General features: G+C 42.9%; 1 protein-coding gene and 1 pseudogene across 17 annotated transcripts in view; both read left to right on the top strand.

Moving 5' to 3' along the window:
- The window catches only part of ERC1 (ELKS/RAB6-interacting/CAST family member 1), a 270,621-nt gene that overhangs the window by 185,400 nt on the left and 66,065 nt on the right, over nucleotides 1-19,156 (top strand). For all 17 annotated transcript variants that reach the window (XM_043881904.1, XM_043881901.1, XM_043881894.1 and 14 more), the window contains one exon: nucleotides 19,010-19,154. In XM_043881904.1, coding sequence (XP_043737839.1) covers nucleotides 19,010-19,154 — 145 coding nt within the window. The remainder of the gene's footprint in view (nucleotides 1-19,009; nucleotides 19,155-19,156) is intronic.
- Nucleotides 5,251-6,498, top strand: LOC122680482 (annotated as a pseudogene).

Below are 19,156 nucleotides of genomic sequence, written 5' to 3'. Positions count from 1 at the left end.
GTGGAGAAAAAGATATTTTTAATACACTTTAAATGTGATATTCTCTTTGCATTGAGTCAAGAAGATACAGATTTCTCAAGAGGGAGGAAAGGAAAGACTGGAACCACATGGAGGTTTATGTTGTTTACATTGAAAACTCGTTCTAGTACATTTTCATCATCATGTTGTAATAAAACTAACAGCCCTCAGCCACACTAATCTTCGGAGATAAAACTCATATCCATTTGGCTCTTGACTAAAGGTTAAAAAGTATAATTGAAGAGAAATACAAGACCAAGAGTATAAGTGGGTTTCTTCTTTCTACTTCTGTTATCACAGCCTGAGCTTTCTAGGAAATCTAACACTTGTGAAGTGCCTTCCACGTGCCAGATTCACAGCTGTAGTAGAGGTGCTGTATTTTAAACTGTCAAAATCTTGACTCCTCTGGGAAGTTTAGACATTTGTGTTACCATTTCTTTTTCTTTTCTTTTTTTTTTTTTTTACCACTTCATCGATAAGAAAAATGAGGTTAGAGAAGTTATTGTCTCAGACCACAGAGCAAGCATATGGCAGAGTTGAAGTCCAGACACTTGCTTTTTCTTGTCATACTGTGTCTTAAGTCAGGTTTTTAATTACGTATTTATTATTATCCTTTTATTTTAAAACATTTTTTGCAATAGCAAAAGTAGAAGAAAGTAAAAAATAGCCCCAAACTCAGCTGTTTGGGAAGTAATCATTTGTAGTAGATATTGATTCCTATCGTATTTCTAAACATATATTGTTGTTCAGTCACTAAGTCACGTCTGACTCTTTGCAGCCCCATGGACTGCAGCACACCAGACTTTCCGGTCCTTCACGATCTCCTGGAGTTTGCCAAAACTTATCTCCTTTAAGTCAGTGATGCCATCCAACCATCTCATCCTCTGCTACTGTCTTCTCCTTTTGCCCTCAATCTTTCCCAGCATCAGCATCTTTTCCAATGAGTCAGCTCTTCACCTCAGGTGACCAAAGATTTGGAGCCTTAGCATCAGTCTTTCCAGTGAATATTCAGGGTTGATTTCAGGAAAGCTATGACAAACCTAGACAACATATTAAAAAGCAGAGACATCACTTTGTCGACAAAGGTCCATCCAGTCAAAGCTATGATTTTCCAGTAGTCATGTATGGATGTGAGACGTGGGCCATAAAGAAGGCTGAGCGCCAAAGAATTGATGCTTCGAATTGAGGTGCTAGATTGGAGAAAACTCTTGAGAAGAGTCCCTTGGACAGCAGGGAGATTTCAAACCAGTCATTCCTAAGCATATATACAGATAGAAAAAGATGAGAGAAATTAATGGGTTCATCAGAACATGCCATTTTAGATAAAAGTTGAGTTTAATTTTATTTGATTGTAATAGAATGAACAAATGGAGTTTCAGCTGACTGTTTCTTTCCAGGAGAAGAATTCCTGAGACATCTTCCCAAGGATAAGAAAAGACTAAGAGATTAAGTCATGTTTTTCAGCGGCATGTAATCATGCTCTCAAAAATGAGGGAGTTACCGTTTCTCACCAATTTTTTTAAAAAATATTTTTATTTATTTTTTGGCCTTGCTTTGTGGTATGTGGGATCTTAGTTCCCTGACCAGGGATTGAACCCGCATCCCCTGCATTGGAAGCACAGATTCTTAACCCCTTGACTGCCAGGGAAGTCCCTCTCACCAGTTTTTAAAGTTACTTTTTAATTTCAGCTTCATGGAGGTTTACAGTATTTTTATTTATAGCTGTAATTTCCAATTTTTACTTAGTGTCGGTTTTGCATCTAAATTCTGTGCTTTAACACCTGCCCTTTCCTGAATTTTCTCTTTACTTTCCTGAATTCTTTGGGGGTTTTTGTCTTATTTTGTTTATTGAATGTTTATCTTTAATTGGCTTTTTCAGCTAAGACTTATAGATATTGAATTTTTTTTTTCATTTTTTTGTTTTTGCACACTTGATAATGTTTATCCTGCCATTGTACTTGAAGATCTAGGTAATCATGAAATTCCCGGGTCTGATGCTCCTGATATGGAGTGGAATGACTGCTGCCTGATAGCTTTGCTACCTACCTTGTCTGAAACCTCGTTGCTTCCTCCTCTGAGAGTGGTGTGAGAGCTGGAAGCCGCCTTTAGTCTGCTCTTCTGGGTCTTAGGGTGTGTGGAGAAAGGACAGTGCCTCCACTGGGGCAGTGCAGAGTCTTTGTCAGAAGACCTGGGCTTGTTCTTTTTCTTCTGGAATTTTGATAAAGGGCGTACGTTCATCCTGGTAAAAGTGAGTAGGGTTCAGATCATTTGCTAAATTCTTTAGTGCTCCCTGTTTGTCTCAGGCCACTCAGTGGTAAAGAATCCTCCTGCCAAGATTCAGGAAAGATGGATTTGATCCCTGGGTCAGAAAGATGCCCTGGTGGATGGCATGGCAACCCTGCCTGGTATTCTTGTCTGGGAAATCCCATGGACAGAGGTGCCCAGTGGGCTACAGTCCATGGGGTCATTAAGAGTCAGACACAGCTGAGCACACACTCACGTTAGTGTTCCCTAGAAAATAGCTTATCCTAGTAGTTTCTCTTGCCTCCACCGAGGTTTCCAGAGATAAGTGTTCCTCCTGACTTTCTTCTCTTGAACTGTTAATGTATGTTTTCAATCTTTTTTCCTCCAAGGTTGTGACCTTTGTGTTGTTTGGTTCCCGCGGGTGAATGTTCTGCAGACTTTTGCAATGTTTTCATTATTTCTTCCCAGTATTGGCAGGGGTTGGAGGGAGATTCTGAAATCTGCCACTTTTAGGTAAATTTGCCGTGTTTAATTACAAAGGTGATCTGAGAGAAGACCGGGTCCGTGCACCACGTAGCCCCAGCTCACTGCCATGTCCCAGACAGGCTTCAGTGCTGGGCCACAAGCAGCCTCAGCCTTTCGCTAGTTTTCTCTGCAAATATTATCACTTTCCATGTGCTTCACGGGGCTTACCTGGTGCCTCAGATGGTAAAGAATCCGCCTGCAATGTGGGAGATCTGGGTATAATCCCTGGGTTGGGAAGATCCCCTGGACAAGTACATGGCAACCCACTCCAGTATTCTTGCCTGGAGAATCCCATGGATAGAGGAGCCTGGCAGGCTACAGTCCGTGGGGTCACACAGAGTCGGACACGACTGAGTGACTAAGCACACACAGCAAAACACACGTGCTTCACGACGTGAAAAGGGACCTAAAGTTTACATATTTTTTTCCATTGACCACAAAATCCTTTTCTGTTCGGGACATGAATTGCCTAGTATATACTGACTGCATCTCTACAATCTGTTCTTTTTCCTGTGAATGAAAAGTTTGTGTCTGGAGTTAGAATTTAAAATAGGAGATGAAAGTTTTTAATTGCTAATATTGCTAGTTCTACAGTTCTTGTTCTTTACAGTTGTATATTTTAAGTGTTTGTGTACTATGGTTATGTTGAAATTTTAACACAAGTCTGTTCATTCAAGTGTTTATTGAATACCTATTTTAGGTGCTAAGGAGAGGTACATAAACAAATACATAGAAGAATGATCAAGTTCAAAAACGGGAGCACGTACACAAAGATGCTGTGTGCTTGGTTCACATGCCGTCTCCAGCTCCAGTTGCGCCCTGCAGCTGGCCCTGGGTGTTGCCGGGGGTGAAGGTAGCAGAGTTGCAGCCGTGCTCAAGTTATATGAGACATCAGGGAGATGGGAGCTGATGATCAGGGCGACTTCTCGGCAGCTACAATATCAGGAAAGGGTTGTGAAAAGCTGCTGACAAGACATGGAGAATTACAAGTGCTTCAGTAATGTTGGAGCATAAATTATAATGGATCATGGGAAGAAGACAGGCAGTGTTCTGGCTCGCGAAGGGCCTTCTGTACTATCCTATGGAATTTGGCCTTTATCCTCTGTATTCGTCAACAAATTATCCCAAATGTGGTGGCTTAAAGCAGTTATCATCTCAGTTTCTGATGGCCCGGTGTTCAGGAACCATTCGGTTGTGAGCTTCTGGCCCAGGTCCTCTCATGAAGGTGCCGCTCAGGTGCGCCCTGGGCTGCAGTCCTCTGAGGCGTGCTTGTGGCTTCAGGAGCTCTGGCCACAGTGCCTGCCCCACGTGACTGTGAGAAGAGTTGTTTCCTTAGTGGCTTTAAGCATTGTTTGCAAAGAGTTCAGAACAACAAAGCTAGCTTGGTGATTATACTTGGCGCTTAATGTCAAAAGCCCTTTTCCACCAACACATAACCTTTACAACCGGTTATTATCTCCTCTGTTTCCTAGACGGGAGGCTGGTACTGAGGCCAGTCTCGGTTTGAAGTATCTGTACTGTCTGCACGGGTCACACTGATGGCAGTGCAGGTCTCCAAGCAAGGGACGCCCTGGCAGGTTCATCCCCAGCATCACTCCAGCTCACTGCCTTACCTAGATGGAAGCCAGGCTCTCAGTCCCTTGCTTTTTTATCTTAAGCAGCAAAAGGTGGCCTTCTTGGTTTGAGTTTTAAAAGCTGCAAAAAGGCTTGAGAGAGATTTGACTCGAAGTGCATGTGTGCTGTTGTGGTCATCTCTTTGCAACCCCATGGAATGTATCCCACCAGGCTCCTGTGTCTGTGGAATTTTCCAGGCAAGAATTCTGGAGTGGGTTGCTGAACCCTCCTGCAGAGGATCTTCCTGACCCAGGGATCAAACCCCTGTCTCTTGCATCTCCTGTATTGGCAGATGGATTCTTTACCACTGCGCCACCTGGGAAGCCAAATTTGACTTGGGGAATATGGTTTTCTTGAATGGATAATTAAGTCAGGAAAAAACAAAGGACAAAGGAGATCAGAGGCCTGGATACATTTTGGTTTGTTTTGTAGTTCTCTCACCACAGTGATTCACTCAGAAATGATCGATTTTGAACAGTTTTAAAAGGAGCTGGCCTGGGGCAAGTGTAGGCCAGCCCTGAGGAACCAAGATGAGTTGAGACCTAGTGCATTTTTTAAGTGATTTCCAGGGCTGTCCAGGTGTCCTGATTTAAAGGCTGCTTTTTGAGTCAGGAAATTGTGTCTTGTTCCGAGGTTTACTGTCATAAAGCACACAGTCCTGGGGGGTAGTGCTTCAGCTCCGTGAATCACAGGCTGGCCACGCAGACCCAAGCCCATGATTTATTCATGCCATGCCATAGTAGGAATGACAAATATATGAGCCACACGTGGTTCCTGGGATGGGTCTTTAACTGGGGAGGGGCCATAAATCCATAAAGTGAAATGAGGCAGAGCCAGCCACAGCTCATATCATGTCCAGGAGATCTCTTCCTGTTTGATGGGGATGTTCATTCCAGACCTGGTGAAGTTCAGCATCCTTGGAATGTGTCCCTGGGCTTTTCGTGTGCTGTTTCAGTCTGTCGATCAACAGTCTTTGATCCGTTGCTTACAAACCTAAAAAACAGCTCTGAAAAGTAGTTGTTACTAATATTTTGTCTTCTATAAAGTAGACCTGACTTGAATATTTGCTCATAGGCTTTTCAAGAAATTTTTGCTTAGAAAATTCTTCATTGGACTGCTAAGCCATGATCAGTCATCCTTCTTTGCATCTAAGTTTGTGATTGCCAGTGTTGCAGTAAGCTTAAAGTCCTACCTAGCTTTATGAGCTTCATTTAATTCCCCACCTCTGATAAAGAGGTTCTGTTAGAATTGCGCTTGATTTGTATGAGTAATACTCAGTTGAAGAGAAAGAGATCCAGGGGCCGTGTCAGAATAGGAACACTCATTGCTACCATCTTCTATAGTTTTAGCATCTTTACTGCTCTAGGTACTTCCCTGGAGATCCGGTGGTTAAGACTTTGCCTTCCAAAGTAGGGGGTATGGGTTTGATCCCTGGTCAGGGGGCTAAGATCCCACGTGACTCAGAGCCAAAAAAACAAAAACATGAAAAAACACCCAGAAGCTTTTCGGCCGGAACCGCCATCTTCCAGTAATTTGCCAAAATGACCAACACAAAGGGAAAGAGGAGAGGCACCCACTACATGTTCTCTAGGCCTTTTAAAAAACATGGAGTTGTTCCTTTGGCCACATACATGCGAATCTACAAGAAGGGTGATATTGTAGATATCAAGGGAATGGGTAGTGTTCAAAAAGGAATGCCCCACAAATGTTACCATGGCAAAACTGGGAGAGTCTACAATGTTACCCAGCATGCTATTGGTATCATTGTAAACAAACAAGGGCAAGATTCTTGCCAAGAGAATTAATGTGCCTATTGAGCATATTAAGCACTCTAAGAGCCGAGATAGCTTCCTAAAACGTGTGAAGGAAAATGATCAGAAAAAGAAGGAAGCCAAAGAGAAAGGGACTTGGGTTCAGCTGAAGCGCCAGCCTGCTCCACCCAGAGAAGCACACTTTGAGAGGACCAATGGAAAGGAACCTGAGCTGTTGGAACCCGTTCCCTATGATCATGGCCTGAAGGGTGTAAAAATAAAGACCTGGACTGAAAAAAAAAAAGAAAAATACCCAGAAGCAATATTGTAACAAATTCAATAAAGACTTTAAAAATGGTCCACATCAAAAAAAAAAAAAAAAACTTTAAGAAAATAAAATCTTTACTTCTCTTGTTGAAATAAGCAAAGTTTAAAAACTTTTTTAGTTTCCATGGGGGCTTCCCTGGTGGCTCAGACGGTAAAGCGTCTGACTACAATGTGGGAGACTTGGGTTCGATCCCTGGGTCGGGAAGATCCCTTGGAGAAGGAAATGGCAACCCACTCCAGTACTCTCACCTGGAAAATCCCATGGACGGAGGAGCCTGGTAGGCTACAGTCCACGGGGTCACAAAGAGTCGGACACAACTGAGCGACTTCACTTACACTTTATAGTAAATTCTAAAACTTCTTTTGAAAGAATATTTCCAATTATCCTTTTCCTGTATCTTTGAGAAGTACAGTGATAGTTGTTGCTTTATTAGTTTCAAACGTATTTCCAATATTATAAACACTACCGTTGCTAATGCAGGAAAATGTCAAAATTTTTAAAAAAATTTTATCAGAAGATTCTACGTCTCCCCCTCCTTCATTGCCTTCCATCACCATATACACCTTACATATATATATGTGTGTATATATATATATATATATATGTACATTTATATATACACACACAACGGAAGGATGGGTGTAGGAACCCACTTCCTAATTTATGTCTGGCACTTGACAAGTGGCTGGAACGTGAGGGAGGATGCAGAGAAGACGAGATTCTAGCTGATGGGAGTAACGATTCATCTAACATGCAAGCAAGCCACTTGCCTTTTCTTTTCCTATGGAATTTCCCCACCAGATGTTTCATTCCAAACCCATGTAGAAGAGGAGTTGGTCTTATGATTTTCACCAACCTCTTGATAGCAGATGAGTGATGGAATTGTTGAATCATTAATACAGGAAGGGAACAAATTGCAGAGTTTGTCTTCATCTGTTTTGGTCAACAAACGCCTTGGTGATCTTCAGCATCTCCGAAGCCCCAGCATCTCCAGCACCCTAGCAGTCACGCAAATGTGTCCCTAGAGCTTTCAAGGCTTCATAGGCAGCTTGAAGAGTATCTGGGATGTTTACTCATTGGAACTCTTCCTACTCTTTTTTTTTTTTTTTTTCAGACAGTGTACCCAAATCCAGACATGAGATGTTCTGTGTAATGTCTGCTGCTTTATGAAACTGAGGCACACTTAGTCCTCAGTTGTGCCTGAGATGGAGAGTGAGGGCCATGTACCCTGGCATTCTTCTAGCCAGTGTCCCAGCAGGCAGATTGGAGTGCCGTGTGAGCTAAAGGCAAGGCAGGCAGCCCCACGGTAGCATCGTGTGGACAGCTGGCATGGACATGTTATCCATCTCCAACTGGAAAAGGTTAAGTAAACAGGGGGACAGTGACAAAGTGCAGGGATTAATTGCTTAAAGCATTCAGTGATTCTTAAAACAGACATCTAAATAAACGGAAGGGTTCTGGTATTTGAGTTCTGAGGCACAGTGTAAGAAGACTTTATTTTCCTTTGGAAGCAGAAACTTCCTAAGAAAAGAAGACACAGTAAATGATCCAGCCCAAAGTAAGAATGTGACGATAACCAGCAGACTGTTATTTTGAAGGGACTGTATCTTTATAAGGGAGGTTCGTGTTCTGGAATGTTCTGTTCGCATTATACCATCAAACATGCGGCAGGCCTAAAGGACATACTATTATAAAACAGTAAAGACAAAATGAAGGAAAAGGCCATATAAATCTTTTTGTACACATCATCCCCAGATGTTACTATGAGCCCACTACTTAACTTCATCTCTTGAGGCTCATGCTAAGCTGTTTTTACCCCCCAACCCCAGATTTCCAACACAAATCATTGGGTTTAAGACATAATTCACTAGGGATTTTGGTAGGATTTGAGTAAATCCCCAACAAAAAAATCCCTGGGCTTGCCAGCTATTTTTAAAGGCAGAGATTAGAAAGCAGAAGATCCTCAAGTTCACCTGTCCTGTGATGGCCCTTGCCATGAAAATGGCAAGGAGGAAATTTGCCTGTAAATACGTTATAAGATGCTTGCCTTCCAAACCGTCTGTTGGCTGGAGCCACACCACAGGAGTCCACAATATTTTCAAGCCCAGTGATGGTCCATTTTATGAGGATCTGCAGTGTCGTCAGAATTTTAGAGTAAAATAACTGATTGTTTTTACAATGGAATTGGAAGGTTTTGATGTACTTAGTGAATTTGGAAAAGCAAATACAAATATTAAAAATGCAGTCTTGGCAAGAGTGTGGGTCTACTGTTGGTCTTTTAAGTCAGTTCTTTCTGTAAAGTAGTGTGTCTCAAGTACCTTCTTGAAAGATTCTCAAAAGTATAGAAAGCCATCCTCTGAGATTCAGATCCCATGGGTCAGGAGCAGAGAACAGCCTTCTGTTCATAGTCATTTCTGTTATGTTTGAGAACCACTATTTGTAAAGCAAGCCCAGTATACTTCTTTGGCTCACACACCTTTCCACTGCTGTGGACTTGAGTATCTTTGAGGTCTTCTTGGGTTCTACAGGTAAACCCGCTTCCTTCTCAGCAGACACTTTGGGTCAACTTTCAGGTGCTGAGAATTTGCATGTCTGTTTTCTCTGTATGTGCTGTACTTCGGTATGTCGTAAACCTTGTATCATCAAAGGTAGGGTTTGTCTCTGCATTTTGTTGTCCTGATGTTCTGGGATGGTTTTCCAGAGGAGCGGTGGGGGGCTGACAGGTCTTAGTTCTGCCATCTTGAAATCAGGGCTCCAGTATTGTATTGAAAGTCTGAAAAATTGTGACCAGGATGGGGAGAAGGAAGGCACAGCAGCTTTAGGGGAAAGTCAGTCAGTGGAGGCTTGTTTTTCTTTTAAGACGACCATCCATAGTTGTGGTATGAACAATTCATTTTAGATCAGGTAAAACACGTTCTTCATTTTTATGTGTTCTCTCTGGAAACAGGTGAACATTAGGTGGAATTCGGGAATCACATCTACACTGAACCCGAGAGAAAGCTCACTAACAAGCAAAATCTGTGTAGAGAACCAAGCCTGGGACTCTCACCTGAATGTACTGTCTTCCTTCGTGGTGTAATGTTTCACCATAAATTCCCAGCTTAATGTTATCAAAAGGGGCTTACCTGGTAGCTCAGACAGTAAAGAATCCACCTGCAATGCCGGAGACAAGGGTTCGATCCCTGGGTTGGAAAGATCCCTCTGGAGAAGGGAATGGCAACCCACTCCAGTATTCTTACTTGGAGAATCCCATGGACAGGGAAGCCTGGTGGGCTGCAGTCCCATGTGATCACATCCATATCTGTAAGCAAAATGACCTATTAAATGAGCAGATATTATATCTTAACAAGGTATTCCCTCCTCCTCTAGCCTTTCCCCACCGCCCCCCCCCCCCTTAGGGCTGTATTCTGAGGCTAATTCTTGTCTCTTAATTTCTTTTCTAATTTTTAGATGCCAGTTATATGTGTGTTCTGCTATTTGCAGGTTTTTCATAGATTATCCCTCATGTATACAAAATGCTAAGTGGATTTGAAACATTTAATTAAAGTAGTTAGGACATATGGTCATCTGCTCCAACAAAATTAACGGAGAATTTTGTCTCATTTCCATTTGAGAGTCCAGACTGGGATATTAATTCTGTAAAGTCATTTAGGGGTTCAGAATCATCCTCTCGTTGCCCTGCCATTCCTGCAGTTTTACCTTCATCCACATGATCCACAGTGGCTCACGGCAGCGTGACACCCCAGCAGCCGTGGGGCGGGGGGCAGGGGGCCATGCTGAACTACACACGAGGAGCAAGCTCCTTTAAGTAAAATTCAAAAGTAAGGAAACTTAGAATATCAGAAACAAGAATATGGATGTCCTACCTAGAGAAGGGAATCTCTAGGTACAGTACTGTTTAGAGGAGATTTGAGTTATCCTGATCTGTTGTGAAGAAGTGGTGAGAATTTTTTTTTTTTTTTTAAAGTAAGAATGTTGCGAGCTTTCCTGGTGGTCTGGTCTTTAATTAAGAATCCACCTGCCGATACAGGGGACGCGGGTTTGATCCCTGGTCAGAGACCTAAGATTCCCGCGTGCCATAGGGCGACTAAGCCCCATGCTGCACAATTACGGAGCCTGTGCTGTAGATCCCAGGAGGCGCAACTGCTGACGCCGGTGTTCCCTAGAGCCCATGTTCTGCAGCAGGAGAAGCCGCCACAATGAGAAGCCCACGCACCGAAGCCAGAGAGTAGTCCCCGCTGTCTGCAGCTAGAGAACAGCCCACGTGCAGGGACGAAGACCCAGCACAGCCAAAAGTAAATAAATAAGCTTTAAAAAAAAAAAGAATGTTGGAACAGAGGATCCAGCTGAGCCTCAGAACAGTCGTCTGGACAGTTTCACACTTATTCCCTTAGTGCCGTCGTTGCTAAAAATATATTTGTAATTCTTTTCTCGAGGGTTGCTTCCAGAGCCAGTGTACTAGGTGCCTCTGAAAATAAACATATTCTTAGACCTCACTGTGGTCCTAAAAACATAACGTCTTGATTTGTTGTCTAACTTCAGTGCCCAGATTTGAGATCAGAACTTAAATTCAGTGTAATAAAAAGAACGTTTGCCATAATTCCAAATACTTGAATAATGTAACAGATTTTGCAGCCAGTTTTAAAGAAAAATTTGGCAGCATTATTAAATAAATGTTTTTATGTATTAATAACTTCCTAAAATGAATTCTTTGAAGAACTTATCTCTCACTTGAAGTTTAAGTACAGGTATATTTTATGAAGGAAGCAAATGGATAATGTTTGCTGTATTTTAAGGAAATACAGGATAAAAAGGATCATCTTTAGATACTGGTAATACTAAACTTTCAGTGGTCTCAGGAGAGCTGGAATCGAGGACATTTATTTTGGAGCAGGAAGACTTAATCATGGAATGTAGTTTATGCCGTATTTATGGTGCCCGTGTGTACAGTATGGTGAGTTTTGACAAATGTGTACACTGTGTAGTTGCCACCATAGTCAAGCTGGACTCCACTTCCGAAGGTCCCCATGTCCCTTTCCAGGTATTCGGCAGCCCCCACCCGCAGTCCCAGGCGCTTACTGATCTGCTTTCTACCTCTTTGTGCATTAGATTACAGTTTTTATATTTAAACAAATGGTAAAGGTACAGGCTTCTGGGTTTTGTGCCCCCCCCCCCACACACACACATACAAATTGGAGATACAGTCATCAAGTTCTTGCCCTTTTCAGAAGCAGGCAGAAAGCTCTATAACCGAAGTGTCGGTATCACAACAAAAGTCGGGTTTTCCAAAATTGTCATAATCTGTGGTGGGTTGGATATATCAAAATGTTTATTTTTCAGAAAAAAAAAAGTGAGAAGAAAACCTGAACTCCGCTTTCCTGCACAGAATAGTGTTCAGTTAGCCTCCTGGACTGAGCCCTGGGTGCCGTGTTTAGTTGCTCAGTCGCGTCCAACTCTTTTCTACCCCGTGGACTGCAGCCCGCCAGGCTCCTCTGTCCACGGGGATTCTCCAGGCAGGAATACTGGAGTGGGTTGCCATGCCCTCCTCTAGGTGATCTTACTGAGCTCCACCTGCCAGCAGTTTCTGCCTTTGTGTTAATTTTGATTCTTCTCAGAGACTTCTGAAATACTGGATGAAGTCCATCCACACCAGAATGACGTCTCTTCCCCTTTCCCTCACCAGTGTGTCTCTCAGCAGAGATCAGTCTCTTCCCCTTGTTTCAGGAGTGGAGACCTGGGACACGCACCACAGCTGTGTGGGCAGAGGCCTGGCCACTAGCTGGGAGCAGGTCACAGGAGCCGGGACCCCCGCACACGCTGCTGGACCCAAGTGTCCTAAGACAGTCTGTGTTCAGTGATGTTTGCAAGTTTCTTTCCAGTGGCAAAACAGAAATGCAGTACTGATTCTATGTCCCATATTCTTTGAATAGAGTAGTGATTCGTCGCAGTCCTCCTGTTGGTTCAGGAATGCAGAGTCAGCAGCATTCTGTTCCTTGTCCTTTAAACCATGTTTGTTTGTAACGTGAGAGTTCTCCACATCTGTAACATGAGAGTTGGCGCATCTCTAGCAACAGCCTCCTGACCCTTCTGCTTCCAGAAGCATCTCTCTCCTTGCCTCTGAGTCTGTTTCTCTAGACCTCACTGTACTTTTCTGGAACTCTTGATGCTTCTGTATTATATTCAAAATCAGATCATTTCTTCTTCAGCATCTTGAGTACCCTCTGTCTGCCGGGTTCTGGTTAGAACCCTCAAGAATTTCACAGCCTGTGTTTACTCCTTCCTGCTATCCCAGACCATCTGTGCTCCAGTTCAAAGCTACCTTCAGCATCCCCCTCAGTCCGTCCTTCCTTGTAGAAACCCATTCATCCAGTCATGTAGTGTGTCCTCACGTGACTGCTTCTATGGATGTCACTTTCTCTGTCTTTATTATTATCTCTGCCAAAATAGGCCCACTGAATTGCCGTGTCTTCAGCCCAAGGCAGTTTTCTCTGTCTGGGGTATTACCTACTTCAGTACTTAACAGCCCATACGATTTATTGGCACTTACCATTTTTGTTTCATCTCACTCATTGTACTGAAATCTCACAGTTAAAAGAAGTGAAGTTGCTCAGTCGTGTGCGACTCTTTGCGATTCCATGGACTGTAGCTTGCCAGGCTCCCCCGTCCATGGAATTTTCCAGGTAAGAGTACTGGAGTGTGTTGCCATTCCCTTCTCCAGGGGATCTTCCTGACCTGGGGATCGAACCTGGGTCTCCCAACATTGCAAGCAGACGCTTTACCTGCTGAGCCTCCAGGGAAGCCCTAAAAGGACAGACTTTTTAAAAAAAGTACAAAAAATTAGCAAGCCAAATAAATTTAGAGATCAATAAACTCGTAGAAACATTAAAAGGAAACTTTAAAGACCCCGTATGTGGAGATGGGTTGAAGGACACCCACAGTGCAACTACCCATTCACCTGAACCATGAATGCCCTGGAGAGGAGTGCAGAACAGAGAGAAATCAGCAGCCCAGGAGAGAGCCCAGGCCTTTCAGGTGGAGCATGACCCCACGTGGAAACACACGGTCCTGGAGGACATTCATGAAAAAGTGGGTTGAAAATCGTCGCTGGTCCGGTATTAGGCCCAGGTGTTTGATGTGGAGTAAAAAAACCTGATGAGGCTGGACAGTAGGAAGGGGGCGAAGTCAAAGCAGGCATTTTAAGAATCTCGCAGGCTGGTGATAAAAGGCAGGTGGGACCACAGTAGTGAGCATGCCAGATACACAGCAGTGGGCTAATTAAAAACTGTTCAAAAGGAGGATCCAACCAAACTTGTGTATTGGTTCTGGGGAACAAGAGGAAGTCAAATCATTTCAGTGTTGGCAGTCTGTGGGCCTCAGATTCAGTTAACATTGAATGAGAGTTTCGTTATAATGGCTGGAAAATGTGACATTTACATTAAAGGTAGTTCTGGGTATCTTAGTAAAGGCGGCTGGAGAGGACAGAAGACGCTCAGGAACCAGAGTTTGGAAGATCAGGCATTTCAGCCAGGCTCACCCTCCCAGGCCCACCGACAGCCACACTCACTGAGCTTTCGCAGGTGGTGTGTCTGCCCTGCTCCCCGAGACTTCCGTCAAGGGAGGCTGGAGGAAGCAAGTCCTGAAGGGGACCTGCTCACCAAGTGAAATGAAGAGCGAAGGATTTCACTCTGGATAGTTAATTGGTTAAATTTGAGTCAAGGGGGCCTTTGTGAGAGAACCAGGACTTCAGATTTACCTTAACATTGGGGTAGATTTAGACTCTGCGTGCACATCCTTGACAGAGGTCCGTCCAGAGCCACCAATCTCATTGTTGCTTCATCTGCTCGCTCTCCGGAGGTTTTCTGGATTATGGAATTTATGAAACATGATGATATAATCAGGCCATTTGAAATACCCAGTTGGAGGAAGAGGGAGAAACAAACCCTTCTAACATGCCTTCAGTCTTACTCCATTTCTGTCTTGCGTTTCTGTTACACCCACAGGCTTATCTAGGACTCTTAAATTACTAGTCACCGTCATTCCAACACTGCGGTTATTTCTCTCAGTCACTAGTGAGAGAGGGCTCATGGATCATCCTCAAAGGTTCAGGAATCACCGGAGGATTTTGAGCCTCACTTGCCGTGGATTTTTGCCTTTTGCTTATGAAATCTGCTGGAAGAGGGAGGGGACAGAGGAGGTGGTCTTACCATTTCTTGAAGCTGAGTTGCCACAGCTGAACTTATTGAGACATATTGATTCTGTTAGCATTCACAGGTCAAAGGGCAGGTTCAGCTGTTCGGGTAGTTAAAGCCCCAGGGATGGAGTGACCAGACTAATGACTTAAAGTTAGATTTCTGTTACTGCCTCCTCATTATGCAGGTCAGGTGGCCTGTTGGTCATGCAGTGGGAGGTCACTAATCACCTTGAAGGGTTTCGTGTGCACATTTTTCAGTTTTTGCTTTATAACTAGGAAAAGCCACTAACAGAACAAGGGGAGTAATTTGGGTGGGAGAGCGTTTTGGTTCCTGTTTTCTCTGTGGTCTGTGTACTTTCCCTTTTCTGTTTTATGTGTTACTGCTGTGGGCTTATGGAGGCTGAAGTCGGAAGGTGTCCCACCAGCAAGTGCTCTTTTCTGTAGAGAGCCTTCAGTTAGCAAAGCTGCTGAGGTCAATTATCCGTCCCCACCAAGCCTCATTTTCTCTGAAATAAGCCTTAGTAGTATTAGAATAGCTGACCTTAAGATCACAAGTCATTGACTCTGATTAGAAAGGAACTGTTTATTTTTTTCGTCTTCATACTTTTCTGTACCTTTCCATTTTTCTCCAATGAATGGATGTGACTTCATTGTCAGAAAGTATCTTGTTTTTCAAAGAAACAATTATATTAAGAATGCATGCATGCATGCTAAGTCGCTTCAGTCATGTCTGACTCTGTGCTACCCCATAGACGGCAGCCCACCAGGCTCCTCCATCCACAGGATTCTCTAGGGAAGGATACTGGAGTGGGTTGCCATTTCCTTCTCCAATATTAAGAATAGATGGCTACTAAAATAAAATTTTTTGCTGTTTGTCTTTTTTTTTTTTCAGTCTAAATTCCGTTCCTCTGAAATGCAGGGTATTCTTAAAATTTTAATTTAGACACTTGAATGCTCCCTGTAAAGCTTAGCCCTGTAAGTTTACCTACTGATATTGTCTTTACTATCACTTGTACTGAGGGAACAGGACTTTTTCTTATTCCCCAAAAGTTAGATGAATTATGGTTTATCACCTTTACATTTTGTGCCCATCCCCCAAATTATTCTCAAGAAGTTCTCCCCTGTGGTGTCTGTTGCAAATTTACCAAAATCTAGATAGATTGATACTATCTCTGTCTTCTTCCAAAAGCAAGAGAAAAACCCAAAAACTAATAAACCCACAAAAGATACTGACATTACCAAGTTAACATCATCATATGTACAATGTGTGATCAAAACCTTTTATTCTCTTGACCTTGAATTGCCCTTTTTAGGCACATACACATGTAAGAAATCAATATCAAGAGTGTACTTTTAAAATGGAAAGGACAGTGGTATGTTAATCTGCTAGGGAATTTTTAGAGGGTGAGAGCCTTGGGTATTGGGAGAGAAATTTTGATTCTGTGCAGTTCATAGCATATTATCAATGAGCTATATAATGAACACTCAATAAGAAATAAATAGCATCCATGACATAAAATTTCTATTTGAATCATATAGAAAAAGGAAAAAGTCTACAAAACATGTATCTTATTAAGGAGGCACCATTCCAATGGCCCAGACGCCAATGCCACATCCTTTATTTTAAAATTTAGAGTCTGAGTTGTCATCTGTTATATTGCATTTGGAGAATGTGACATTTTACCCCAGAGAATAACTCTACCATATTAGCTGGCCAAGCATATCGTTTATAAGAGTCAAGATGCTTGAATTCAGTCAAGATGCTTCAACAACATAGGCTGCTTATTAGTATTTCATATTGTCATGCTTCTTTCCTTAAGCACAGAATGGAACTCAGATCCCGTGGCCTTTTGTCTGGCATTGAGCAAGCATTCTCATGACTTGGTCTAACTGGACAGAATAATTTCTCTTTCACTCGTCTTCTGTTACTTGCCTGTTGCTAAATGTGTGATTCTGACTTGGATGCACAGAAACGCAGCCCCCTTCTTGAAAAAGTGCATTTCTCATTCCAGCTTGTCAGTCTCCGTGCTCCCCGAAAGGGAACAGATGACAGCAATCAGCAGGAAACCGCAGAGCGAGACCATCTTGAACTCCTTCACCTTTAAGCTCATTTCACCACTTAACATATTTTTTTCAAGTGGTCAGTGGATATATTTAGACTGTCGTTATCCCTTTGGTGTCGACTAGAGCTTCATGGGATAAGCCATCTGCCATTTCTTAGAGTCACAGAAAGTAGGGACAGTGGAAAGTTATCCTGGGGTCAGTGAATCTTCCCTTCCAACAGCAAAGACTCATTAAACAAATCTTCATTTCCGTGACGTAAACTGACCTACATCTTCCATTTGTTAGGACCGCTTGTTCAGAGTTCCCCAGACCTCCCCATCCAAATACGGAATATCCTTGTCAGAACATTCAAAAGAGAGCCTTCCAGTTTGTGGCTGAACTAAAACTCTTCCATATGACTGCTATTGAAGCCTAATTATCTTAACAAGAGACAGAAGCAAGGTTAAACTTGGGCAGTGCCTTCTCAGATTCAGCACTTCCTCGGGTCAAAAGCTCAGGCCACTTATATAGTTCCTGTAAATCAAAGCTGTCTTCTTCCAGATGACTTGTTCCATAAAAGATGAGCTCCAGAGGAATTCATTTGGACTATGAGACTAATTGTTCACCAGCTTCCTTCTGATTATTTTGTAAATTTCTTAGTTCAACATCCCACCCCCACCCTAAAATCCCACCTTCTTTTCCTTCTGGATATGAACCAAAAATAGTTTTTAGCTAAACCACGTGGAATCAGTAGAGTTTAAATTGTTGTTTCAAAGTGTGCAGATCATTGCCAAATAAAGCCCCGTTGTTGTTCAATCACTAAGTCGTATCTTTTTGCGACCACCATGAACTGCAGCACACCAGGCTTCCATGTCCTTCACTGTCTCCCGGAGTTTGCTCAGACTCATGTCCATTGAGTCGATGATGCCATCCAACCATCTCATCCTCTGTCAGTCCCCTTCTCCTCCTGCCCTCAGTCTTTCCCAGCATATGGTCTTTTTCAATGAATTGGCTCTCTGCATCAAGTGACCAAAGTATTGGAGCTTCAGTATCAGTCCTTCCAATGAATGTTCAGAGTTGATTTCCTTTAGGATTGACTGGTTTGATCTCCTTGCAGTCCAAGGGACTCCCAAGGGTCTTCTCCAGCACCACAGCTGCTCAAAAGCATCAGTTCTTTGGCGCTCAGCCTTCTTTATGGTCCAACTGTCACATCTGTAACTGCCTACTGAAAAAACTATAGTTTTGGCTAGATGGACCTTTGTTGGCAAAGTGATGTCTCTGCTCTTTAATATGCTGTCTAGGTTTGTCATAGCTTTCCTTCCAAGGAGCAAGCGTCTTTTAATTTCATGGCTGCAGTCACCATCTACAGTGATTTTTGGAGCCCAAGAACATAAAATCTGTCACTGTTTCTATTGTTTCCCCATCTATATGCCATGAAGTGATGGGATCGGATGCCATGATCTTCATTTTTTGAATATTGAGTTTTAAGCCAGCTTTTTCACTCTCCTCTTTCACCTTTATCAAGAGACTCTTCAGTTCTTTGCTTTCTTTCATAAAGGTGGTATCATCTGCATATCAGAGGTTGTTGGTATTTTTCCCAGCAGTCTTGATTCCAGCTTGTGATTGATCCAGCCCAGCATTTCACATGATGTACTCTGCACAGAAGTTAAATAAGCAGGGTAACAGTATACAGCCTTGATGTACTGATTTCCCAATTTTGAAATTGGGAAATGCATACCACTTCAATGTTCTTGCCTTGAGAACACCATGAACAGTATGAAAAATACAGCTCTGACTGGAAACTTCTTTGTATTGATGAGATAAAGAGATCCATAGATGCCCCAGGAACAGCTGACTGGGTTCCTAAATCCTGTTTACTAATGTTTGCGGTTTGTTATACATTCTGTACATAAAAATGTGTTCAGTTTTAGTGGTACCTGGTTTCTCTGGAAGCCACAGAATACTTATCAAAAGGATGAGTCAAATCAGTAAAACATGTAAATGACAGGATAGTTCTTACCTGGGGAAAAAAAAAAGTTGTTAATGTTGTATACTTTTCCAAGTTTAACTACAACTGGATCTAAGGAACTCTTTATTCAGATGTCAGTGTAACGATCTGATAAAAACATTTAGAGTCAAGAGGACCTGAATGGGATTCCTGCCCAGACCCCAAGCTCAGGTGTGAACTTGGGCAGCTGAGACCTAGCTTCTACCCCCATAAATGGGGTGATGATGGTAGTTAGCCAAGAGGATGGCCGTGAGGGCTGAAGTCTGGGCGCGTTCTCTCTCATGCAGGCAGGAAGCCCTTCTGGCCGCCATCAGTGAAAAAGATGCCAACATAGCTCTCTTGGAACTGTCGTCCTCGAAGAAGAAGACTCAGGAGGAAGTGGCTGCCCTGAAGCGGGAGAAGGATCGGCTGGTACAGCAGCTAAAGCAGCAGGT

Source organism: Cervus elaphus, chromosome 22 (assembly GCF_910594005.1).
Source record: "Cervus elaphus chromosome 22, mCerEla1.1, whole genome shotgun sequence".
In the NCBI taxonomy this organism is placed as follows: domain Eukaryota; kingdom Metazoa; phylum Chordata; class Mammalia; order Artiodactyla; family Cervidae; genus Cervus; species Cervus elaphus.
This window is presented reverse-complemented; position numbering and strand designations above follow the sequence as displayed.